Source organism: Salvelinus alpinus, chromosome 4 (assembly GCF_045679555.1).
Source record: "Salvelinus alpinus chromosome 4, SLU_Salpinus.1, whole genome shotgun sequence".
NCBI lineage: Eukaryota > Metazoa > Chordata > Actinopteri > Salmoniformes > Salmonidae > Salvelinus > Salvelinus alpinus.
This window is the reverse complement of record NC_092089.1, coordinates 65,798,421-65,824,667: the sequence shown is the minus strand read 5'-3', so window position 1 is coordinate 65,824,667 and position 26,247 is coordinate 65,798,421. Positions and strand designations below refer to the sequence as shown.

The following is a 26,247-nucleotide window of genomic DNA, read 5'->3' as shown; positions in this document are numbered from 1 at the left end:
TCGGCTAATTGTGGACTTCAGGAGACAGCAGAGGGAGCACGCCCCCATCCACATTGACAGGGCCACAGTGGAGAGGGTCAAAAGCTTTAAGTTCCTCTGCGTGCACATCACTGACAACCTACAATGGTACACCCACACAGACAGCATTGTGATGAAGGTGCAAATGCTTAGCTATTAAGACACTCACAAACTTCTGCAGATGCACCATTGAGAGCATCCTGTCGGGTAGTAGCACCGCCTGGTACGGCAATTGCACCATCCGCAACCACAGGGCTCTCCAGAGGGTGGTGTGGTCAGGCCAACGCATCACCGGGGGCACACTGCCTGCCCTCCAGGGCATCTACAGCACTTGGTTTCACAGGAAGGCCAAGAAGATCATTAAGGACCTCAGCCACCCGAACCACGGGACTATTCACCCGCTACCATCTCGAACAAGGGGGGGCCAGTCCTCCAGTCCTCGAGGGCCTGATTGGTGTCACAGTTTTGCCCCAGCTAACACGCCTGACTCCAATAATCACCTAATCATGATCGTCAGTTTAGAATGCAATTTGATCAGCTGTGTTTGCTAGGAATGGAGAAAAATTGTACACCAATCAAGCCCTCGAGGACTGGAGTCGCCCACCCCTGATCTAGAAGGAGGAGACCGTAGAGGTGCATCCATGCTGGGACCAAGAGACTGAGAAACATCTTCTATCTCCAGGCCATCAGACTGTTAAACAGTCACCACTAGCCTGCCTCCGCCCACTACCCTGCCCTGGACCTTAGTTAGTGCTCTAGCCGGCTACCACAAGGCTCTACCCTGCACCTTAGAGACTGCTGCCCTATGTACATAGTCATTGAACACTGGTCACCTTTAATAATGTGTACATACTGTTTTACCCACTTCATCTGTCTATACTGCATTCTAAGTCCAGGCTCATCCTATATAACTACTGCTGTACACACCTTTTCTTCTCATATACTGTCCATACTGTCTTTCACCATTTATATGTATATACTATATTTAAAAGATTGTATTGCCAGGTATTACTGCACCGTTGGAGCTAGAAACACAAGCGTTTCGCTGCACCTGCGATAACATCTGCAAATCTGTGTACGTGACCAATAAACTTTTGGGAGGGGGATTTGATTTAGAGGTTGTGGTTGTGTGTGGATCTGTGCTGGGCGAGGCATGTGCCTATGTTGCCCTCCTGATAGGCGAGAGAGAGGAAGAGCGGGAGTGAAGAGTGGGGAGAAGGGAGAGTGGGATGGGTAGAGGGAACGAAGGGGGAGTAGAGGAAGAAGGTCAGGTCAGAGAGGGAGGGAGCGACGCTGGGAGAGAGGGAGGGGAAAAAGATGATTGGAGCACAGACAGGTTTCCTGTTCCTGTTTGATTGACATGGCTCAATCAAAACAAAGAGGAGGAAAAGTGGAGGTTTTCCCCCAATATTGAGTCTTGAGGGCAGGAAGCAGTATGCATCCAAACATATAGACAAGGAAGCATTAATGGATTCAGAAAGTGGAAGAAGAAGAGGTGGGAGGGATTCATTCTGACCAGGATTTTGACATGCAGTCAGACCCAGTCAGAGCCGATCCTGACCTCCCTGGGGCCCTAAGCAAAATTCTGCTAAGGGGCCCTCCTACCTGACCCGTGAGCCATGTCAACCATTTGCCATTGGCACACAGTCACACCTGACACCCAGTGCTCCTCCCTCCTTTAAAACAGTTTGCTCCATCTGTCGGTCTAAGAATAAGTAGATCTATACGGAACAGAATGAGGTGTAAACAAACAATATTTATTGAATAGAATATTTTCTACAGAATCTTAACATAAGTGAATATTAACATGAACATAAAGAAGAAATAGTAGAAAATAATTAAATATAACACTGAGCTTTGGCTCTGCTGCCTGGTAATTAGTCCAGTCCTCAAAATATTATACAGTTAGCTTTGGCTGTACAATGTAAACATAAGCCTATAGGCAATGGCTGCAGCTATATGTCTCAAAATAGTCAAATAAAACCTATACAGCTGTGTGTTTAACTTTGGTTCCCTCTACAGCCTGGGCATTTTCAGCATCGGCATGGCCACCGGTCTATCTGGGCTGTCTGGAAGAAATTGAGAAAATATGTCACATAGTTAGTTAAGCAGTCATTTACACAAATGCACTTCTGCCGTACAATCTTAAATGTTACTAAGTGCGTAAACATTTGAATGTTTGAATTAAAATCTTACCATCAAAATATTCCTCTTCTGCACTTTCTTGAGGCAAAGTCACCAATGATGTCATCGTAGGACATGCGTTTCCCCCACGTCATGATTTATGCTCACGATGGCCAGACCACTCAAACGTTCCTGTGACATGGAAGACCTCAGGTAGCTTTTGATGAGCTTTCATTTTGAAAAGCTCCTCTCTGCCGATTCTACTGATACTGGTAGGGTGACTGCAATTCTTCGGGCTATCCAAAAGGCGAGGATATAGAGTTCCTCCAGGTGTTTCTCGCAGAGAAAGGAAAGCAGCTCAAAGGCAGTCATCTTATCTGATGGCAGATCAGGTACATTTTGAATCTCGTGTGCCAGATCCATTCCACTGATGTCACAGTCATCTCTGAAGGTCAGATGTTTTCAACTTCCACACAGGGACTCTTTACAGATTCACTGGACATCTGAGAGGCACTACTGAAGTTCAGCAGCACTCCATATGTGGTTTTCACCTGGTTGAGTGTTTCAAATCTCTCATCCATGGATGTCACAGCAGAGTCGACCACAATGCTGAAGTAGTTGACTTCAAGGTTTTTCAGTGCGTCAGTCACTGGTTCATCGGGAGCCTCGTAGCTGAAATGCCTCTTGCTGTTTCTCAGTCTCTTGTCTTTCAGAACAGGCTCCACATTCATTTCTTCACAAATGCTTTTTGGCTGTTGTCTGGGCCTCAGAGAATCCAGTTTCCCGGTATGTAGTGAGGGCCTTTGCATATGAGATTACATTCTCTGCGATATCCAACTGCATTGAGGCGGATTGGAGGAGCGTATTCACCTTGTTTGTCATTGTCAGTATCTCACACCATACGACACAGCAAATCAAGAAGCAGTGGGACCCGAATTCCCCTGCAAGTGCTTGTGCCGCCACTTTGGCCACAGGATCGTTGATCGCCTGTCTGGCTTCCAGTAATGCATCCCGAACCTCAGAAGCCTGATACCTGATTGCCTACTCTCCCATTTGTGTCACTCCATGACTTCACAGTTATGTTCACGTGTTTCTTCAAAACACTCCATCTTTGTGGGCCAGCTGAAAAGAAGGTGAAGAGCTTTTGCACACGCCCAAAAAACCCAACTGCAGATTTTGAAGATTTGGCAGCATCTGCAATGACAAGGTTTAGAGTGTATGCTCCGCATGGGACGAGCAGGCTCTGCGATTTTTTGGGAGCAGTCTGGCTTGTACTCCTTGGTGCTTGCCCTTCATGTTGGCCCCATTATCATAAGCTTGCCCTCTGCAATCTTCAAATGGAATCTTCAGCTCGTTCATCTTATCTAAGATGACAGTGGTGGACATATTCAAGCCTGTTGTAACCTCAACATTCACAAAGCCGAAGGAAGTGCTCCTTGATCTCTGGCTTTCCCTTTAAAACCACGCTTCTCAGAATAATGGACATTGGCTCCTGGTGACTAATGTCAGGTGTACAGTCCAAGATAATGGAGAAGTACGTTGAGGCTCTTACTTGAGTCACTATTGCTTGCAAAATCTTGTCACTCACAATCTGTATCAGCGCATTCTGTGTGCACTTCCCAAGGTCATGAGCATGTGTCTCTCCATCTTTCATTTTGCTGAGCTGGTTTTCCATAACGAGGTCAAATTCTTCCAGTGATGCAACCTCTTTTAGAAAGTTTCCGTTATCTGGTTGGAAGAGTTTGTCTGATGAACCCCTGCATGCTAGGTTTCTTTCAGCCAGAGACTGGGGGATACTTATGAAACGTGTAAGGACATCCCGCCATCTCTTTCTTTCAGCCTCCAAAATTGTCATTTGTATCTGGTCAAGAGTCTGTCCCCGACTTAGGCGCAGATCAAGTTCTCGCCACTTATATTGTTTGTGTGTTCAGGACTTCCCTCGTGGTGTTTCAGAATGGCGTTGATATTTGACCAGTCATTCACGCCTTCCTTTATTCTTTTGTAGTCTTTTGTAGAAAAGAGCTTACAGGAAAAACAACACACAGCGTTGTTTTTGATTGAGTATGAAAGCCAGCTCAGAAAAATCCAGTCCTGGTTTGAATGGACCTCTGCGCACCAACTCAGTCCTCATAAAGTCTGTTAAGACTGGGGGCCATTCTGCTGGGTCATTTGGTGGAGCAGCAACTGTTCTATTAGGGTCTGAGCTGTTTGTATCTGATGCTGGCTGTACACCTCTGGTTGTGTTAGTACTGGCTGAGGCTGCCTGTACTTCACCTGGGTCTGTGTTAGTAATTGCTGAAGATGGCTGTATTGGATCTGTGTTAGTATTTGCTGAAGCCAGCTGTACTGGGTCTGTGTTAGTACTTGCTGAAGCTGCCAGTACTGGGTCTGTGTTAGTATTATCTGAAGCCGGCTGTACTGGGTCTGTGTTAGTTCTGGCTGCGGCTGGATGTGGATCAACTGAGTCTGTGCTTGTCCTGGCTGATGATCCAGCATCTCCTCTACTGACAAACTTAAGCATAACACTTGTAAATTATAGATAACAATACTATTATTAATTTTATCAGCTGCATCAGGCCCATTCAAACTGTCTCCCCCAGATTTCCTTTTATACATTTTCAAATATAAAATACTATTTATATTATGGCTTGGCTGAGTACTTGATGGTTATTATTTACTTAGAGATGTGCATCCATATTGCCCAGTATGCCCAGCTAAGCAACACTTTAAATTCAATATATAAATCAATAATCACTGTCAATCCATTGCATTCCATCTTGCATTAGTCCAGAGTTGTAACTAAACCTTGACTGAGAGACTAGATAATCATTGTCTTGTTTTAAAAGTGTGTGTCTATGAGGAGTGCCATCATGCCCATATATTGTCTGGACTGGTCCCCACAGAGGTTGCTGCTAGAAAGCACGAGTTTCATTTCGTGCACGCGCAACGCGGTTTATCTTTCACGAGCTGCCGTTTATAAACACCGTTGCCGTTTATCAAACGTAATGAATAGTTGTATTTCACTCTCATTCACTCTCACACTCAAGTCACAGAACACAGCCCTGGAAGTGGCTGGCAAGCAAGCAAGACACAGACAGACCAAGAGATGCACTGCCCAGCTAGGTTAGCGAGACAGACAGACTAGAGAGAGATGCACTGCAAGCTAGCACATCGACTTAACGTTCCTGTTATTTGCTGACATCAAACTTGGAGGGGAGAACACAAGTTTACCTGATTGCTGTTCCCGTAATTCCCTCTCATGGTTTTTATCTTCTCTCTCTTCGTGACCAGAAGGATAGTTCCGTTTCATCCTCTCATCGAAGTTGTAAACATTGACACCCGCTTTGACACGAGGGGAAGGCGGGGCCCTTGTGTAATTTGCGGGGCCCTACGCAACTTGCGTAGTGAGCGTATAGGGCTGCCCGGCTCTGGACCCAGTCATGGGGCTTTTGACTCGGTCATGATATGTCAGAGACAATCAAAAGGCTTTTTCTACCCAGCTGTAATGTTTTTGACCCTGTGTAATGCTGCTTCTCTCCTCTGCCCGGCCCTATCAGGTCCTGCTGCATCTGTCTGCTCTCCATCACAGTGACTCAGGGCCGGCTGCGGGCATAAGCATATACAGTATACAGTGCCGTGCAAAACTATTCAGCCCTCTCGGATTTATTCACATTTTTGTGTGTTAAAAAGTGGGTTTATTTGTACAAAATACTATGTCATGTCAAAGTGGAGGGAAACAGATTAATACAAATGAAATAACTTAAATAGAGTCGTTGCATAAGTACTCAGACCCTATGTTTAGGCAAGCCTAAATTAGTTCAGTGATACAATTTGACTTAACAAGTCATATAATAAGTTACATGGACTCACTCCGTGTGAAATATTAGTGGTTGACATGATTTTTGAATGACTAACCCTTCCTCTGTCCCCCATCCATACAACATCTGTAAGGTCCTCAGTCAAGTATTGCATTTCAAGCACACTACAAAGACCAGAGAGCTTTTCCAACGCCTCACAAAGAAGGGCAGTGATTGGTAGATGGGTACCAATAACAAATCAGACAATGAATATCTCTTTAATCAATGGTCAAGTTAATAATTATGTATTAAACCACCCAGACACATCAAACTGGACTGCAGGACAGGAATGAAATTGCTCAGAGATGTTACCATGATGCCATTGGTGATTTTAAAACAGCTACAGAGTTCAATGGCTGTGATGGGAGAAAACTGAGGATAGATCAACAACATTGTGGTAGATCACAATAATGTTCTAAATGACAGCATGAAAAGAAGAATACAAAAATACAGAATACAAATATTCCGAAACATGCATCTTGTATGCAGCAAGGCACTAAAGCAATACTGCAAAAAAACACGGCAAAGGAAAACACTTTTTGTCTTAAATGCAAAGCGTAATGTTTGGGGCAAATCCAACAAAACACATCACTAGGTAACTGTCTTCTTATTTTCAAGCATAGTTGTGGATGCATCATGTTATGGGTATGCTTGTCATCGGCAAATACTGTGGAGATTTTTAGGATAAAAACAAACGGGATGGAGCTAAGTACAGGCAAAATCCTAGAGGAGAACCTGCTTCAGTCTGATTTACACCAGACACTGGGAGAGGACTTCACCTTTCAGTAGGACAACAACCAACAACACAAGGCCAAATCTATACTTGATTTTATTACCAAAAAGACAGTGAATTTTCCTGAGCGGCCAAGTTACAGTTCTTACTGAAATCTAGTCACGATCCCCAACATCGTGACAGAGCTTGAAGATTTCTGAAAAGAATAATGGGAAAATATTGTGCAATCTAGTTGTGCAAACTAAACTTTTATAGACTTCCCTGAAAGACGTACAGCTGTAATCGCTGTCAAAGGAGCTGAATACTTATGTAACGACTATATTTTAGTTATTACTTGTATTATTTTTTATTAATCTACAGTGGGGAGAACAAGTATTTGATACACTGCTGATTTTGCAGGTTTTCCTACTTACAAAGCATGTAGAGGTCTGTAATTTTTATCATAGGTACACTTCAACTGTGGGAGACGGAATCTAAAACAAAAATCCAGAAAATCACATTGTATGATTTTTAAGTAATTAATTTGCATTTTATTGTATGACATAAGTATTTGATACATCAGAAAAGCAGAACTTAATATTTGGTACAGAAACCTTTGTTTGCAATTACAGAGATCATACGTTTCCTGTAGTTCTTGACCAGGTTTGCACACACTGCAGCAGGGATTTTGGCCCACTCCTCCATACAGACCTTCTCCAGATCCTTCAGGTTTCGGGGCTGTCGCTGGGCAATACGGACTTTCAGTTCCCTCCAAAGATTTTCTATTGGGTTCAGGTCTGGAGACTGGCTAGGCCACTCCAGGACCTTGAGATGCTTCTTACGGAGCCACTCCTTGGTTGCCCTGGCTGTGTGTTTTGGGTCGTTGTCATGCTGGAAGACCCAGCCACGACCCATCTTCAATGCTCTTACTGAGGGAAGGAGGTTGTTGGCCAAGATCTCGCGATACATGGCCCCATCCATCCTCCCCTCAATACGGTGCAGTCGTCCTGTCCCCTTTGCAGAAAAGCATCCCCAAAGAATGATGTTTCCACCTCCATGCTTCACGGTTGGGATGGTGTTCTTGGGGTTGTACTCATCCTTCTTCTTCCTCCAAACACGGCGAGTGGAGTTTAGACCAAAAAGCTATATTTTTGTCTCATCAGACCACATGACCTTCTCCCATTCCTCCTCTGGATCATCCAGATGGTCATTGGCAAACTTCAGACGGGCCTGGACATGCGCTGGCTTGAGCAGGGGGACCTTGCGTGCACTGCAGGATTTTAATCCATGACGGCGTAGTGTGTTACTAATGGTTTTCTTTGAGGCTGTGGTCCCAGCTCTCTTCAGGTCATTGACCAGGTCCTGCCGTGTAGTTCTTGGCTGATCCCTCACCTTCCTCATGATCATTGATGCCCCACGAGGTAAGATCTTGCATGGAGCCCCAGACCGAGGGTGATTGACCGTCATCTTGAACTTCTTCCATTTTCTAATAATTGCGCCAACAGTTGTTGCCTTCTCACCAAGCTGCTTGCCTATTGTCCTGTAGCCCATCCCAGCCTTGTGCAGGTCTACAATCTTATCCCTGATGTACTTACACAGCTCTCTGGTCTTGGCCATTGTGGAGAGGTTGGAGTCTGTTTGATTGAGTGTGTGGACAGGTGTCTTTTATACAGGTAACGAGTTCAAACAGGTGCAGTTAATACAGGTAATGAGTGGAGAACAGGAGGGCTTCTTAAAGAAAAACTAACAGGTCTGTGAGAGCCGGAATTCTTACTGGTTGGTAGGTGATCAAATACTTATGTCATGCAATAAAATGCAAATTAATTACTTAAAAATCATACAATGTGATTTTCTGGATTTTTGTTTTAGATTCCGTCTCTCACAGTTGAAGTGTACCTATGATAAAAATGACAGACGTCTACATGCTTTGTAAGTAGGAAAACCTGCAAAATCGGCAATGTATCAAATACTTGTTCTCCCCACTGTATATGTGTATATATATTATTATTTTTTCACTTTGACATTTTTAGATTGGTAAATTAGTCTTGCCAGCTACCAAAACTTTTAGTAATCATGGCTGAATTACCGACCGGACATGAAGGGCACTTGCCCAGGTGCCATGACCTCCAGGGGTCCCCCATTGATTTTTTTTTAGCCACTGTCACTCAGATATCATTTTAACATGGCATAAGTCATTGCAAAATGTGTGGAACGTGCTGTAAAATTGCAAATTTTTCTCTCCGCACCATGGCAAAACAAATAAACTTACATAAAATTAGTTATAAACCTGCAACATTTTCTCTACGCTCCATGGCAAAATGTGTAGAATTTCAGGAAATTAACTTTATAACCAAATCTCGCTTAGGGCCCCCAATGGGCTGGAGCCGGCCCTGCAGTGACTCATCACTCTCTGGGGTCCTATTTGTTTTTGACTTTATGTTTGCATCAGGGGCATGGGTGTCTCTTCATCTGCCTAGATTGTTTTAGACAGGAAATTACCCAGGGACAGCATAGCTGAGCAAATGCATTTTAGAGTTAAATACCCTACCACTTTCTACGATTGCTGTCTTTCCCTTTCCCCTCTCATTCCTCCTCTCTTTTATCATTTTCCCTTTTAAAGAGCAGAATTGGATCACAATGTTGGCTGGGAGTCAGATAAGGGCATTAACCCAAGATTGATACAGACTATCCCACTGTCGAGAGAGAGAGAGAGAGAGAGAGAGAGAGAGAGAGAGAGAGAGAGAGAGAGAGAGAGAATGCAAAAATCTAAGAAATAAATTGAGGAACCTGTCCAACCAAAAACATAGAGACCCGGAAAACCTGAGTCTACGCCTTCACTATGGCGAATCACTAAAACAATACAGAAATACACTACGGAAAAAGAAGGAACAGCACGTCAGAAATCAGCTCAATGTAATTGAAGACTCCATAGACTCTAACCAATTCTGGGAAAATTGGAAAACACTAAACAAACAACAACACGAAGAATTATCTATCCAAAATGGAGATGTATGGGTAAACCACTTCTCCAATCTTTTTGGCTCTATAACAAAGAATAAAGAACAAAAACATATACATGATCAAATACAAATCCTAGAATCAACTATTAAAGACTACCAGAACCCATTGGATTCTCCAATTACCTTGAATGAGTTACAGGACAAAATAAAAACCCTCAAACCCAAAAAGGCCTGTGGTGTTGATGGTATCCTTAATGAAATGATCAAATATACAGACAACAAATTCCAATTGGCTATACTAAAACTCTTTAACATCGTCCTTAGCTCTGGCATCTTCCCCAATATTTGGAACCAAGGACTGATCACCCCAATCCACAAAAGTGGAGACAAATTTGACCCCAATAACTACCGTGGAATATGCGTCAACAGTAACCTTGGGAAAATACTCTGCATTATCATTAACAGCAGACTCGTACATTTCCTCAATGAAAACAATGTACTGAGCAAATGTCAAATTGGCTTTTTACCAAATTACCGTACAACAGACCATGTATTCACCCTACACACCCTAATTGACAACCAAACAAACCAAAACAAAGGCAAAGTCTTCTCATGCTTTGTTGATTTCAAAAAAGCCTTCGACTCAATTTGGCATGAGGGTCTGCTATACAAATTGATGGAAAGTGGTGTTGGGGGTAAAACATACGACATTATAAAATCCATGTACACAAACAACAAGTGTGCGGTTAAAATTGGCAAAAAACACACACATTTCTTCACACAGGGTCGTGGGGTGAGACAGGGATGCAGCTTAAGCCCCACCCTCTTCAACATATATATCAACGAATTGGCGCGGGCACTAGAACAGTCTGCAGCACCCGGTCTCACCCTACTAGAATCCGAAGTCAAATGTCTACTGTTTGCTGATGATCTGGTGCTTCTGTCACCAACCAAGGAGGGCCTACAGCAGCACCTAGATCTTCTGCACAGATTCTGTCAGACCTGGGCCCTGACAGTAAATCTCAGTAAGACCAAAATAATGGTGTTCCAAAAAAGGTGAGAGAGAGAGAGAGAGAGAGAGAGAGAGAGAGAGAGAGAGAGAGAGAGAGAGAGAGAGAGAGAGAGAGAGAGAGAGAGAGAGAGAGAGAGAGAGAGAGAGAGAGAGAGAGAATGAATCTACTTGCATTTGACTCCTCCCCTTTGCTGATAGCTACTTTATTGGGGGAAAGTGTACTTACGAGGCCTGTGATAGGTGGTTGTCTCAGCTAGCTATCTTAAGATGAATGCACTAACTGTAAGTGCTCTGGATAAGAGCGTCTGATAAATGGCTAAAATGTTTTTAAAAAGTCAATGTATGTGTGTCCGACTCTATCTCACGGCGCTGATGTCACAATCAGTGAAGGTCAGATAGCACTCCTGGCTTGAATAGGAAGTAAAAAGGAGGACTATGTGACTGCTGGAACTCTGTGTCTGTTTCATTCGGCCAATCTGTGCCCTCTTACAGAGTAGGCAAAATGGCCGCTGGTAGTGAGGATATTCCCTATAATCTTTCCCCTGCGTCCCAATTCTCTACCTTCGAGCATTGGCTAGAGACAGATGTGGCCATATTCTTACACCACTCATTTCCTTTTAAATCCATGAAGGGAAGTGAATAAGTGCACACTTTAGGTAAGAAGGGTAAAGAATTGGGACATAGCATCTGTATCAATGAGAGGGGGAATAGGACGGCGTCCCATCATCCAGAAAGGCTTGCTGCAGTGTTTGACTCCATAAGAGGGATTAGGAGTGTGTGCAATGCAGGGGATGTCACACTCTCCTGACGCCCAGCCTGGATTTACTCCCAGAATCCATCACTCTGAGCAGCTCCAGCAGAGAGCCCGGGCTAGTACAGAGGGGGTGAGAGGGAGGAGGGAGAGTAGGAGGAGAGAGGCTGGGAGGGAAATAGGGCTGCAAAGATAAGGGGAGGGAGAGAGGTGGAGAGGAGAGAGCAAAGTCGGGTAGGGAAAAAGGGTGGGGGGAGAAAAATAGAGAGGGAAGAAAAGAGAGGAGAGAGGTCGGTTAGGGAAAGGGGGCGGAGGAAGGAAGGGAAGGAGAGGAGAAGAGGTGATAGGGGAACGGGAGAGAAAGCGGGGGGATAAAGAGCTTCATAAAAATCTGCATGTTCCATCATTTTTATCGTTTTTTTTAATGTTCACCAAGTGCCAGAGAAAATGTTTTTGTTTCTTCCCTCTACTTCTTTTTATAGTACTTAGAAATGTTTTGGGTAACAAAAAAAAAACTATTTTGGTTCCTTTTGAATTGAGAGAGGAAGCGGGAGAAGAGAAGAGTAGGGTGGCACTAGAATAGATCAGTGATCTAGCTCCGTCTTGTAGTTCTGAGCTCTGCTTAGTTGTCATTGAGGCAGACTACATCTGTGCTGCTATTCGTGTTCCTTCGAGCCGTGTAACAAGGCCTCCCCCTGGCCACTTCAATCACTACCTGCTGGATGAGACATGTACTGGCTGATCACAACTTACTTACTGAACTCTTGCCCTGTACCAAATGATGGGTCTCTTTCCCATGTGGTGCTTCATACTAATTTAAAATAGTTTTTTTTGTTCTCTGTTTTTTTCCCCTGTACATGTTTATGTATTCAGGATGCCTTTAGTCCATCTGTCAAGAAAAAGCTATGTTAATGGGAATTTGAGCTGAAAGTACTACCAGAGCCTGTCCTACTAACTCACCAATAGAGGCAGGGTTAGGGAGGACAGGGACTGGGGAGATGGCCTTCCATACCCTGGGTGTTGTATGAGGCCAGTCCTCCCTCTTCCAGACACTGTTCCTTCTGCTTGGATGAACTCTGTTTTGTTAAACTCCCCTTTGGAGGGAAGTCAAAAAAAAGAGAGAGAAATAAACAGTGTAATATGTGAAGGAAGCATCGCAACTAGGTCATAGCTGTGAGGAACGAGGCAAAGTGGCGTGGGGTGTGTACGTGCGTCGGTTTGTGTGTGTAATGGGACTCAGTCGTTAGAACAGTCCCCTCTGGATCCCTGGGTTGTCAGGGTGGGGTGTTAGCTCTGTTACATGCACCCCGGCTCATCAAACCACACACGCCTTTTGAACGCAGAGTCACGGTGAGCTGGCTGTTTGACTGACTGGGCACCTCTGCCATCCCCTTCCCCATCCCCTTTAATGAGGAGTTATTGATGTGAGCGCCGCTACCCCTTTAATGGTGTTGTTTATGTGTGTGGAGGAGCGTTCTCTCTCCTCGGGCAGATCGACGGGGTCGGGTTGGGAGGGGAGAGCTGAGAGCCGAGAGCCGAGCCAGGTGTCGCTCTACTCTGCTCTGCTGCAGTGACTCCTGATGTGCGTCGAGAGACTGAGGGAGAGCTGGCAGTTTATAGAGGTCGTTTCACACACCGTCGTTCTCAAAGTACTGAGTACAGACTCTTTAACTAACTGGAGACCACTTAAAATGCTGAGCGTTTGAGATGGTTTAGGTCGCCGTTGTTTCGGCTACTTACTCACGCACACGCACACGCACACACACATAAGGTAAACACTTCTATTGAACAGACACTATCTCCATTTACCTTTTTTCTTCTTGGCGCTTCAGTGGCGATCTGTGATGGAAGTTGAAAGCGCAGTCATCTCCCAGAACGAACGCTCGGCGTGTAAGCGGCTTGTTGACTTTCCGTTTAAATGCCATGTCTTTATTCCCTGACCTTTCCCCGCCTCTCCCTGTGTGGTGGAGCGCTTCGTGTCTCGTCCCACAGCGCCAACCGGGGACCCTAGCCGTGGCAGAATGGACACTTTGATCCTGTGCTGCTTATCAGTGGACCGTTTGAGAGCTTGCATTCTGAGTCGCCACCCCTTCCTTTTGACTGGTGTTATGGCTGTTTCTGTGGATTAGGGACCGATTAGTGACATCACAATGGGAGTCAGGGTGATCAGAGAACTCCTGTGGGGGACGCTTCAGCATGGTGTTGACTGTGTGCTATGGGGGCATCACCAATGGATGCTATGTGGGAAGAGTCTGACATGGCAGAGGTCTTTTCAAGAAAGTGTCCAAGACTATGACCACCAATGACAACATTGACAGTTGTACCAATGACATTGTTGTTTACAACCATCTTACAACCCCCTCGATATAGACGATATTGATGACAATGGTTGTGAGAGAGATGATTCCAGCGCAACATTAATAACAATTCGTTGTTCTCTGTCTCTGTCTCTAGATGCTGAGGGTGGAGAGGTGTCCCCACCCATGGGAGCCGGAGTGGACAGTAACAGCTGGCACTTCCGTTACGGCGCCGGCGGTCCCGGAGGACCCCCCCAGCACCTGAAGCCCGGCGAGGTCCCCCCCGAAGCCTTCATCATCCCTGGATCGCCCGCCATCATCTCTATCCGCCAGCAGGGAGGAGAGGACGACAAGAGCGACTTCATCAGCTTCGGAAAGAAGGAGGAGGCAAAGAAGAAGAAAAAGAAGAAGAAGGAGAAGAAGGATAAGAAGGATAAGGGGAAGGATGACGATGAGTAGAGGAGGGAGGAGGAGGAGGAGGAAGAGAAGGAAGGGGAGCTGTTGAAACAGAGGTACCAACCAAAGTCCACCAGGAAACAAAAATAAAATCATTTTAGACCACAGGTGAAAAGAGATCCCCAATTCTACTTCATAATCTCTGGCTCAGTAACACAGACAGGCAGACAAAGTCACACTGCCGTAGTCTGCTCTATACCCACCCCTGCGACAAAGATAATAGCCCAAATCTCTCTGGTAAAAATCGGCTTTACCAAGATTATTGTAGATTACTGTCGCCTCACAAATCCCTTACTGGGGTAATTGATTAATCATGCCTTGATGAGAAAAAAACAGATTGATAAATGTTCCTCCATGCCCCCTGGTGCCTATACACCTTGAGCCAAACGATACCCTCCCTACTCTTCTCAGCGAGGGGACGAGAGCCACTGTCTCCCCTCGCCCTCTGCTTTTCACCCTCCCACCCACGGATACGTTGGCACCTCTGTCTTACCCCTTCCCACCATGTTGTATAATTCACTCTCTTTGAGAGGAAAAGAAAATCCAACAGCAAGAAGAAAACAGCTCTGTGCCAGCCTCGGAAAAAGAGCAAAAAAAAAAGGAAATGACGAGAAGAAAGTAAACTGAAGACTACACAACAGAAGACGAGTTAAATGTTGGTGATTTAGAGCTGGACACTCACACTTGTAAATAGCACGGGAGAGAGTTGCTAAAGCTGAGGCTAAAGGCTAACATGACACTGCTGCTGCGGCTTCCTATCGCGCTCTCTAGCCGTCAGTGTTCCCTGTGACGGCAAGGAAAACATGGCTGTCAATGACAAAACACATACACGCTGACACACACTCGCTGTAACAACCCGGACACTGAGAACACCTGAGAACTGGAGAGAGGTAAAAAATAAAATAAGAAATACAGGAGCAGCCAACAAAACAGCATTGTGTTTAATACAGAACGCAAGCTGTACAGAACGCAAGCTTTTCCCCAGCAACACAGCAGTCTCCTAAGCAGTACACATGTGTACAGTAGATCTACTCTCTCAGGGTTGGCACAGCAGCATCCCCTGCAGTTACTCCTGATGGGTTCGCTCACTACTCTCTTTTGGGACAACCAGATCCTTCTCTCGCTCAATGCAAACAGATAAAACGAGGGATCGAGAGAAAGGGGGAACACTCTTCAGAGTCTCTTGAGAACGAAAGAGAGAAGAGTCCAGTTGAGTTGGCCTGTGATCCAGTTTTGTTGATCTGAGCTCAGTTGGAACCTTGTAGAATAGCAGGAACGTCTCTAGCTAAAGAGGATCTCTTCTACTCTCCCCTGCCACTCAGCAAAAGCCTGAGGCTTTCTGCTCTGAATGTTTGGTAGCAACCATCACTTACCTGATATCCGACCCGATCCCCATCCCCCACAGCCCCCCCCCCCCCCCCGCCCTTTCCACTCCCTGCCCCTACCCACAGATTCTCATCCCCACCCTTACACCAACCACAGACTGCTTCTTCACGTGATGATGATGAATCTGTGAAACTTTTTCACTTTCTATTGGTTCTTGGAGAAGACCCACGATTTCCTACTCTGTTTTGTTAGCTTTAACTGCTCTGCAGCGCTTCTGCTTGTCCCACCCCCCTTGCCCTCGGCCTTTCTCTTTTTCTGGCCATGGACTCCCCCTCTAACCCCATGTTCTTTCAGGGTGAACTGGGAAGGCTGAACATTGTGGTGTGCTGGGAACAGCATGGAGTAATGTGGAGGAGGCCTGAAGAACCCAGTCGGGACCGGGGTTCCATTATTCTGAGTTCTAACGCCAGATGTCTCCAAGTGCAAAACGGTTGAGTGCTTTTAACTTGTGAATACTACGCTGTTCATTCCTGTTTGTGGTCACTGGCGAGAGGGGGCGAGGTGGGATGGGGACAGGGATGGGGTGGATGTCTGGGACATGGTTCTGAGGGCTAGGCCTATCCTCCATGTTCCTGGGTACACGTATATCTCGAAATTGATTGATTATGATTGGTGAATCAAAACAGTAGGTCATCCATTGGCTTTTATGTACACGAAAAATGTAGTTAGACTTGCTCTTTATATATGTGGCCTGTGCATTAATAAATGCAATGTATACGCTAATTATTACATTATTAATGAATAAATAAATAAGAGCATCTAAGGATTCCCACCCCACAGCTCTATCCCACCAATCCCCTCTCAGGAGGTTTTGTAAAGGGGCGGAGACATGCTTCGATTGGTTCCCCGTTCCCCTGCCTGTATGTCGTTGCGACGCCCCCCCCCCCCCCCCCCCTCCCGGTTTTGCGGCTCAATATGACGTCACTCCACTAAAGCGGCTGCTGCATGTTCGTCTCAAAGGAAACTCAAACAATATAGAGATACAAAATATATATATAGAAATAGATGGCTATGATTTTATTGTTTCGTATTATAATTTGACTTTATGACTCCCACAGGAGATATGTGTATGTACCGTCTCTGCCATGCATCTTCTACATATTACACCCTCCGCACTCCACAAGACAGTGGTGTTGTATGACGTTAACTAAACCTTTTCGATATTTGTAAATGCTGTTGTGTGATGCCCTTGAACTCAACTCTGTTCATTTTGTTTTTATGGAAATAGGATTTTCGTTTTTGAGAACAAGCAACAACAACTAAAACGTTTTGTGTCCGGCTTTGACATGATCTAACTAACACTGTAATATTGTAACTGAAATATGTATGATCCTGTGATGAGCTATCCTCTTCCCTTTCACTCCCTTTCAACAGAAAAAATAACAAAAAAATAACCACAAAAAAAGAAGACAATTCCTATGTAAAAATTGTATATGTAGTGTATGCTTGTGTTTAGTGAGCGTTCACGCTGTCATTCTTTTATCAGCGTATGATGGTGACCAATGGTGGCGCTGTCCTGGCCTACTGATCAGTACAGATCTGTTGTGAAACCTTTTTTGTACACCTGCTCATCTACTGTGACGGTGAAGTAGTGAAATTTCATTTCTTTCAGTTTTTTTATTTGACCTAAATGGATACAGTGGTAATGTGTTTTGTTTATAAATCACTAAATAAAAATTTTCTTTCATAAAATGAGACTGACGTTGTCGCCTTGGAGCTTGCTTGGAAACAGGCATTCACACACACACTCTTCCTCTTTGCACGAACAGCACAGTTGCAATCAGTACACTGTAACAAATAATGTGCCCCTTTTACGTAAACATTTTTTGGTAACTATTTGCATCAGCATTTTAAGTAAATCCAAAAAGGAGTATAATTTAAGTATAATATACTTCGCTTTTAGTGCATCACAAACTCAAATACATTGAACTTCGTTTTATCAGGTTCAGAACAGTTTTTTTTTTTTTGACCTGCTTAAGTCCTTCAAGTCCTATAACTAATGTTATAAGTTTGATATACTTAATGTAATCAGTTACAGAACTAATATTGTAAGGTTAATTTGCTGAATTTACTCCGTATCGTAATTGATATTCTATGTTTTATCTACAAATGTTTTTTTGCTCAGTTACTTATGGTTCTCAGGTTAGTTAAATGTATGTAACCTTAGTACTCAAATATATACTCACAAATATACTTAAAAAGCTGATGCAAATAGTTACCTCAATAGACTTGGGAAAATGTATTTCTATACAAGGGAATATGCAAAAAGAAACAACAGTGTTCAGCTTCAAACTTCAACACCTTGATTTTGAATAAAGATTTTCTTCAAACTTCAATCTCAAGTTGCCTCTTATACCCTACTCCTTAAGCATTTGTGGAGAGCTCATTATTTTGTCATCTTTAATCATTCTGCGTATAAATCCACCTTGCCTCCTTAGGTAAAGTTACATCCAGATAGCTTGCACCTGACTACAAATAAGTTCAGATCTTCACAACTGCATAAAGTTTAGGTGATAGTTTGCGATTAGCACTTTGACCTCACATCTTGTACAGTTTGGCAAGAATTCTCTGGTGGTCTGTGTGCCCCTTAGCAATATTTGAACAGAAACATAAATGAAGGATTTATCTTAACAGACTTTACACAAAGCACAATATGAACTTTAGCTCAAATACAACCTCATTCAAATTGTTTTAGATTCATCAAAACGTGGGTTTTCAAAACATACACTGCACATATTGTTACAAAATGTATGCCAAATTGTCCCTTAAACCTGACTCCATATGGACATATTATTTTGACTGGTATAAGCATTCTGGGTATAACTCCACCTTGCCTCCTTAGGTAAAGTTACACCCAGATAGCTTGCACCTGACTACAGATAATCTCAGAAATCCACTAGTGCATATGGAGTAAGTTATAAAACAAAACTGTTTTTTAAACAGGAATTGACCATGTCTCGTATGACTTCACCTGACAAAGAGCATCTTTGTAAACTGTAGCTCCTATACCACTTAGCAACTAGCTTTTCAGCTTACCGAGTAGGGTTTAGACCACCGTTTGTGAGTGGCCCTTTGAGAGTTCTCATAGATATCTCTGAAAACAAGTAACTTCATCTTTAGAGCTTGGACCTGTGGGGAGGTCCTGAGATCATCAAGTTCCAAGAATACTTTTTGGAACACCTCAAAAGGTATATTTCAGTTCTTTGGGGTACCTTAGATTTAAGCCATAGATGAGGCCCATATACAAGGTACGTGACTGTGTAACACTACAAATAGCAGACAGGACCTCTGCTCCTTCGATGCAGATCCCCATGCTCTATACTCTGGTGCAGATCCTTCACAGTGAACACCTTCATCACATGCTGAACGAGGTCCTCTCGGATCACGGTGTCGTTAGCATCCTGAGTGAAACAATTAAGAAATAACAGGCTAGGCTATTACGTTAACTGTGCCACTTGAGGAGGAGAGGGAAACAAAGGAAGATACCTCATTTAGAGATAAATAAGGATACAAAAATACAAACCTTTACCTTGTATCCTGTGATAAGGTCTTCAACCCTCTCGCCGAGGTATATGATCAGGCCACGGATCACACTGTCTCTTCTTTCCTGGATGGTGTCGCCCTGTAATACGATGTTATACAAATAATAGCATTTAATACCAGCAACTAAATACATACAGTATAACCTATATACTATTGTGAAGGTGTTCCTGTGCATACCCCTCACAGAACATACTCCCACCTTTACAGCACCTCCTTTTGACTTAAACAAGTCCAATAGTTTTGGTGTAAATTCATCCAGCTTCTGGATGAAAGTGGACTCAAGAGCAACAGTTGCAATTCTTCTGAACTCTTCCTTAATCTGAGAGAGAGAGAGAGACAGAGAGAGAGATAGAGAGAGACAGGGAGAGAGAGAGAGAGAGACAGAGACAGAGACAGAGACAGAGAGAGAGAGAGAGAGAGAGAGAAAGAGAGAGAGAGAGAGAGAGAGAGAGAGAGAGAGAGAGAGAGAGAGAGAGAGAGAGAGAGAGAGAGAGAGAGAGAGAGAGAGAGAGAGAGAGAGAGAGAGAGGAAACATCTTCTGAACAGATAAGGACAAAAGAGACAATGCTATTGGGAAACTCCTCCCAAAGCATGTGCAGAGTGAGAATGTTCAGACGAATCTTTAATGCATATATAATTGTAGATTAGAATATTAGGTCAAGATAACACAAAATATTTAAATGAATATTAAAAAAATTGACCTACATTGACTATGTTCATTCAGCTGTATTTTGTACCTGAGTGGGCTTAAACAGGGCTGGCCATCTTTCTTTTTCAGTCCCTCACAGGAAGGGCCTGAATGACATCTGCAAAACTGCAGCTCTTACATTGCATGTGCACCCTGATCCCTACGGAATTAAGATATAATCCATTCATTTTTGTGTGTGTATACATCAGCACACACATATATTATTACTTGTGTAACCATTATTCAACTAGGCAAGTCAGTTAAGAACACATTCTTATTTACAGTGACAGCGGGTTAACTTCCTTGTTCAGGGGCAGAACGACAGATTTTGACCTTGTCAGCTCGGGGATTCGATCCAGCAACCTTTCGGTTACCGGCACAGCGCTCTAACCACTAGGCTACCTGCTGTTCCCATTAGCTATCTCATTCTAAAATAAGGAAGACACACATTGTCAATACCTGCCTGGGCGACAACGCATTGAGTCAAACACTAATAGGGCCCTATGAAATCCTTGTTCTTTCCACCCCCCAAATGCTGTTTTATTTTCCGGAATTCCATGTTAACTTTTTGTTGCCTAACGTGTTCAATCCATTTGGTTGATTTAAAAAATACAGGATACATCTAATACCTATTACTCACACTAATGTTGGGGTACTGTAATAAAAATATCCTGTGTATCCTGTCTGAGGGGTACAGTGTATTCTGTTTACATTTCTGGATTCCATAGGATTCAGTCTGAGTTTTCCGCATTGCGGAAATCATGGGGCCCTACATGCCCCATTGTGAGTTACAATGAAAACACACAGACATTTGAATATACTGACATACCTTTCCAATGTATTCTGTAAAATATGGTCTGTCCGGTACTCAGGAACGTCTGAATACCTAAAAAAGAAAATAAAGAAGAGGAGTTGTATTAAAATCTATAACAATGTCAGGAAATTAAAACTCTAGGTTTCTGCAAGGACAGGTGTAGTTAGCTAGCTAGCTACGTATTGTTCCTACCTGTCTCTTCCTGGGTAGCTTGCCTAGCAGACAAACATTAAATTGCAGGGGTACGTGTTCAGTTCTACTGTAATGTTTGCAGAATATGCATTTTTTGAGAAGCTAGGTAGCTAATATGTTACATAGCTATTTCGGTTAGTATAAAACTTACACAAAATGACAAACGTTACAAACAGCCCTGAGGTGAGTAAATGTACTGCTAACTTACTAGCTAGTAGCATGCCCACCACTAGCTAACTAAACAGACATCACCGCCGTTAACTAGCTAGCTTATAAACGTGCAAATATATAACGTACTCTGGCAATATAGCTAGCTAAAGGCTTTTCGTATTTGAATAATATTATTTCACGTTTTCCACAAATATTTTTTACATTTCGTCGAAAATATGTGTAGAAATATCCAAACTACATTCCAAGTTATAATTTGGTCCTTACCTGCCGTATGGCCATTCCAGAGGAGAAAGATCAAGACCACGTCCGTTTAAATGTTCCAAGCGCAATTGATATTCATAACTAGATCTAGCATGTCAGTCCAACACAATAATGATAAATTGAATATCATATTTTTTAAGTTGTTGGTTGTTACTTAGAAATATTCGTTCAAATTTAGCAGCATATTACCTTGGATTTTTATTTGCAAATGCCAGTCTTTTCCAACACATATAAATGAAGTACTATATTCAAAAATGTAAGTAAAACCAGAAACCTATTATTTTAAGTAAAAATCATTGATTTTCTTTTGTAATATTTACTCAGCCCGTGGGTCAATTTTTACAGTGTATATTTGCCTCACAGTTGGACCTTGTTGCTAGGGAGAGTGAGAGACAGGGCTAGAAAGAGAGGGCTAGAGTGTTTCTCTTCAAGTTGAAGAGAGAGAGAGAGAGAGAGAGAGAGAGAGAGAGAGAGAGAGAGAGAGAGAGAGAGAGAGAGAGAGAGAGAGAGAGAGAGAGAGAGAGAGAGAGAGAGAGAGAGAGAGAGAGAGCAGACATTGATCTGCATTAGTCTGTGGAGAAAAGGCAGACATTCTCTCTCACACACACACACACACACACACACACACACACACACACACACACACACACACACACACACACACACACACACACACACACACACACACACACACACACACACACACACACACACACACACACACACACACACACACACACACACACACACACACACACTCCTGTCTCTGTTGTGGCACCCAGTCAGAAAGGCTCAGTCCCAAAGGAGATGAGAGAGACAGGCTGAGTGACCTGGCTCCTCCTATTGTCCTCTGTGTCTGCCACAGTCACAGTTTGTCCTGAAAAACACCTGCTTTTATATCAAACCTTGAATCAATTATACTTGAATGAATTGTTTATTGACTAAATACGAAGAGGTCAAATCATTTGACCATAGAGCACAGTGTATACAGTGAACGCATTTTGGTCCACTAAAGAGACACCTAGGATTTGGTAAATGGTTTGTAGAGCACAGTGGAAAAGTTTAAGTTAAATCACAAGAATAGCATTTAAACAATACTGCTATACATCTTTATCAGGTCCTTAGAGGAGTACTGTGTATATATTATAATTTCACACAGAACAAGGAGACCCATTTTGTCTATAATCAGTCCCAGCAGACTTCAAGATGGCCGCCATTCATAACTGAATAAATAGTTGGTGTTATAAGACCAATAAAGGCTTCAAATGTGTGGTACAATGAGGACAACAGAAAATGATGAACAAAGTATGGCATACAGTGCATTCGGAAAGTATTCAGACCCCTTGACTTTTTCAACATTTTGTCACGTTACAGCCTTATTCTTAAATGGATTAAAGAAATGTTTTTGTTCATCAGTCTACACACAATTCCCCATAAAGACAAAGCACTTCCTTTTTTTTTTGAAATGTTAGCAAATGTATAAAAAAAAATATATATATATATACCCTATTTATGTAAGTAGTCAGACCCTTTGCTATGAGACTCATAATTGAGCTTAAGTGCATCCTGTTTCCATTGGTTATCCTTGAGATGTTTCTACAACTTGACTGGAGTCCACTTGTGGTAAATTCAATTGATTGAACATGATTTGGAAAGGCACACACCTGTCTATATAAGGTCCAAACAGTTAGTGCATTTCAGAGCAAAAACGAAGCCATGAAGTCGAAGGTATTGTCCATAGAGCTCCGAGACAGGACTGTGTTGAGGTGCATATCTGGGGAAGGGTACCAAAACATTTCTGCAGCATTGAAGGTCCCCAAGAACACAGTGGCCTCCATCATTCTTAAATGGAAGAAGTTTGGAACCACCAAGACTCTTCCTAGAGCTGGCCGCCCGGCCAAACTGAGCAATCCGGGGAGAAGGGCCTTAGTCAGGGAGGTGAACAAGAAACCCGATGGTCACTCTGACAGAACTCCAGAGTTCCTCTGTGGAGATGGGAGAACCTTCCAGAAGGACAACCATTTCTGCAGCACTCTACCAATCAGGCATTTATGGTATAGTGGCCAAACAGAAGTCACTCCTCAGTAAAAGGCACATGACAGCCCACTTAGAGTTGGCCAAAAGGCACCTAAAGGACTCTCAGACCATGAGAAACAAGATTCTCTGGTCTGATGACACCAAGATTGAACTCTTTGGCCTGAATGCCAAGCGTCACGTATGGAGGAAACCTGGCACCAACCTTTACGGTGAAGCATGGTGGTGGCAGGATTATGCTGTGGGGATGTTTTTCAGCAGCAGGGACAGGGAAACTAGTCAGGATCGAGGGAAAGATGAACGGAGTAAAGTACAGATAGATCCTTGATGAAAACCTGCTCCAGAGCTCTCAGGACCTCAGACTGGGGCGAAGGTTCACCTTCCAACAGGACAACGACCCTAAGCACACAGCCACCACAACGCAGGAGTGGCTTCGAAACAAGTCTCTGAATGTCCTTGAGTGGCCCAGCCAGAGGTCGAAGTTGATCCTGATCAAACATCTCTGGAGAGACCTGAAAGTAGCTGTGCAGCAACGCTCCCCATCCAACCTGACAGAGCTTGAGAGGATCTGCAGAGAAGAATGGGAAAAACTCCCCAAATACAGGTGTGCCAAGTTTGTAGCGTCATACGCAAGAATACTCAAGGCTGTAGTCGCTGCCAAAGGTTCTTCAACTAAGTACTGAGCAAAGGGGCTGAATAATTATGTAAATGTAATATTTCAGTTGATATTTTTTATACATTTGCAAAGATGACTAAAAACATGTTTTTGCTACGTCATTATGGGGTACTGTGTGTAGATTGATGGGGGGGGGGAAGATGTAATCAATTTTAGAATGAGGCTGTAACGTAACAAAATGTGGAAAAAGTCAAGGGGTCTGAATACTTTTCCGAATGCGCTGTTTCATAGTTTTTAAGATGAGATCCACTCAATAGAATGTTCCACTGTTGTTTGATACTTTCAATGGGCATGTGAACATTCCAACTTGTCTCAACATTACTTTATCAGCCTGTGAACATATACACTACCAGTCAAGAGTGTGGACACACCTACACATTCAAGATTTTTCTTTATTTTTACTATTTTCTACATTGTAGAATAATAGTGAAGACATCAAAACTATGAAATAACACCTATGGAATCATGTAGTAACCAAAAAAGATTATTCAAAGTAGCCTCCCTTTGCCTTGAAGACAGCGTTGCACATTCTTGACATTCTCTCAACCAGCTTCACCTGGAATGCTTTTCCAACAGTCTTGAAGGAGTTCCCACATACGCTGAGCACTTGTTGGCTGCTTTTCCTTCACTCTGCTGTCCAACTCTTCCCAAACCAACTAAATTGGGTTGAGATCAGGTGATTGTGGGGCCAGGTCATCTGATGCAGCACTCAATCACTCTCCTTCCTGGTAAAATAGCCCTTACACAGTCTGGAAGTGTGTTGGGTCACTGTCCTGTTGAAACACAAATGATAGTCCCATCAAGCGCAAAACAGATGGGATGGCGTATCACTGCAGAATGCTATGATAGCCTTGCTGGTTAAGTGTGCCTTGAATTCCAAATAAATCACTGACAGGGTCACAAGCAAAGCACCCCCACACCATCAGACCTCCTCCTCCATGCTTCATGGTGGGAACCACACATGCGGAGATAATCCGTTCACCTACTCTGCGTCTCACAAAGACACGGCGGTTGGAACCAGAAATCGCACATTTGGACTCATCAGACCAAAGGACAGATTTCCACTGGTCTAAAGTCAATTGCTTGGCCCGAGCAAGTCTCTTCTTCTTATTGGTGTCCTTTAGTAGTGATTTCTTTGCAGCAATTTGACCATGAAAACCAGATTCACACAGTCTCCTCTGAACAGTTGATGTTGAGATGTGTCTGTTACTTGAACTCTGTGAGGAATTTATTTGGGCTGCAATCTGAGGTACAGTTAAAGTAATGAGGGACTTATTCTTTGCTTCTTTGAGATGTTCTTGCCATAATATGGACTTGGTCTTTTAACAAATTGGGCTATCTTCTGTATACCTACCGTACCTGGTCACAACACAACCGATTGTCTCAAACGCATTAAGAATGAAAGAAAATCCACAAATTAACTTTTAACAAGGCACACCTGTTAATTGAAATGCATTCCAGGTGACTACCTCATGAAGCTGGTTGAGAGAATGCCAAGAGTGTGCAAAGCTGTCCTCATGGCAAAGGATGGCTACTTTGAAGAATCTCAAATATAAAATATATTTAGATTTGTTCAACACTTTTTTGGTTACTACATGATTCCATATGTGTTATTTCATAGTTGTGATGTCTTCACTATTATTCTACAATGTAGAAAATAGTAAAAAAATTAAGAAAAACCCTTGAATGAGTAGGTGCATCCAAACTTTTGACTGGTACTGTATATCTCATACAGCAAGACATATAATGGTGTGAAAAACATAGAAAGCTACTTTTTTGGAGCGGTTACCGTACATTATGTATAGTACATTTGATCAGGGGCTTGTGGGGAACCATTTTAATCCATCAAACCTTTGCCACCCCAATGTGGACCAACTTTTGGTCTAGACCGTGGACTAACTATCTAATTTAGAATTCTAAGAATATTCCAATTAGACTGTGATCCATTGACTTGGTTCCCTGATTTCCACAGTGTTAATTATGGGGTTTGGAACACTTAAGTGTTCCTCCAGCACATTGATAGCTGAGTGATTAATGGCCGTTTATCTAGCAGGAAGCTTTGAAAGATCTGAGAGCTCTTGTCTCTTTTCACGTCTCTTTTCTCTGCTGCCTCTCATCTGAGTCTTTGAGCTGCGTACGATGATGTTTGTTGCTCATCTCTCACCCTCCTCTCTCATTGTATCTCTCTGCCTCTGTCTCGCTCACTCCCTCTTCCATTCTGCATCTTGGAGAAGGGAGGGAGCTGGCGGTGAAGAGAGTTCAAGGGGTCACATGTTAATGCTGCCTGCCAAAACA

General features: G+C 43.3%; 1 protein-coding gene across 48 annotated transcripts in view; it reads left to right on the top strand.

The window, feature by feature from the left end:
- The window catches only part of LOC139574176 (protocadherin alpha-C2-like), a 305,452-nt gene extending 288,182 nt beyond the window's left edge, over positions 1-17,270 (top strand). For 40 of the 48 annotated variants that reach the window (XM_071398475.1, XM_071398452.1, XM_071398461.1 and 37 more), the window contains one exon: positions 13,889-17,270. In XM_071398475.1, coding sequence (XP_071254576.1) covers positions 13,889-14,190 — 302 coding nt within the window. In that variant the 3' untranslated portion in view covers positions 14,191-17,270. The remainder of the gene's footprint in view (positions 1-13,888) is intronic. The other 8 variants (XM_071398497.1, XM_071398496.1, XM_071398498.1 and 5 more) reach the window with 1 other exon arrangement.
- The last annotated feature ends 8,977 nt before the right edge of the window (positions 17,271-26,247 follow it).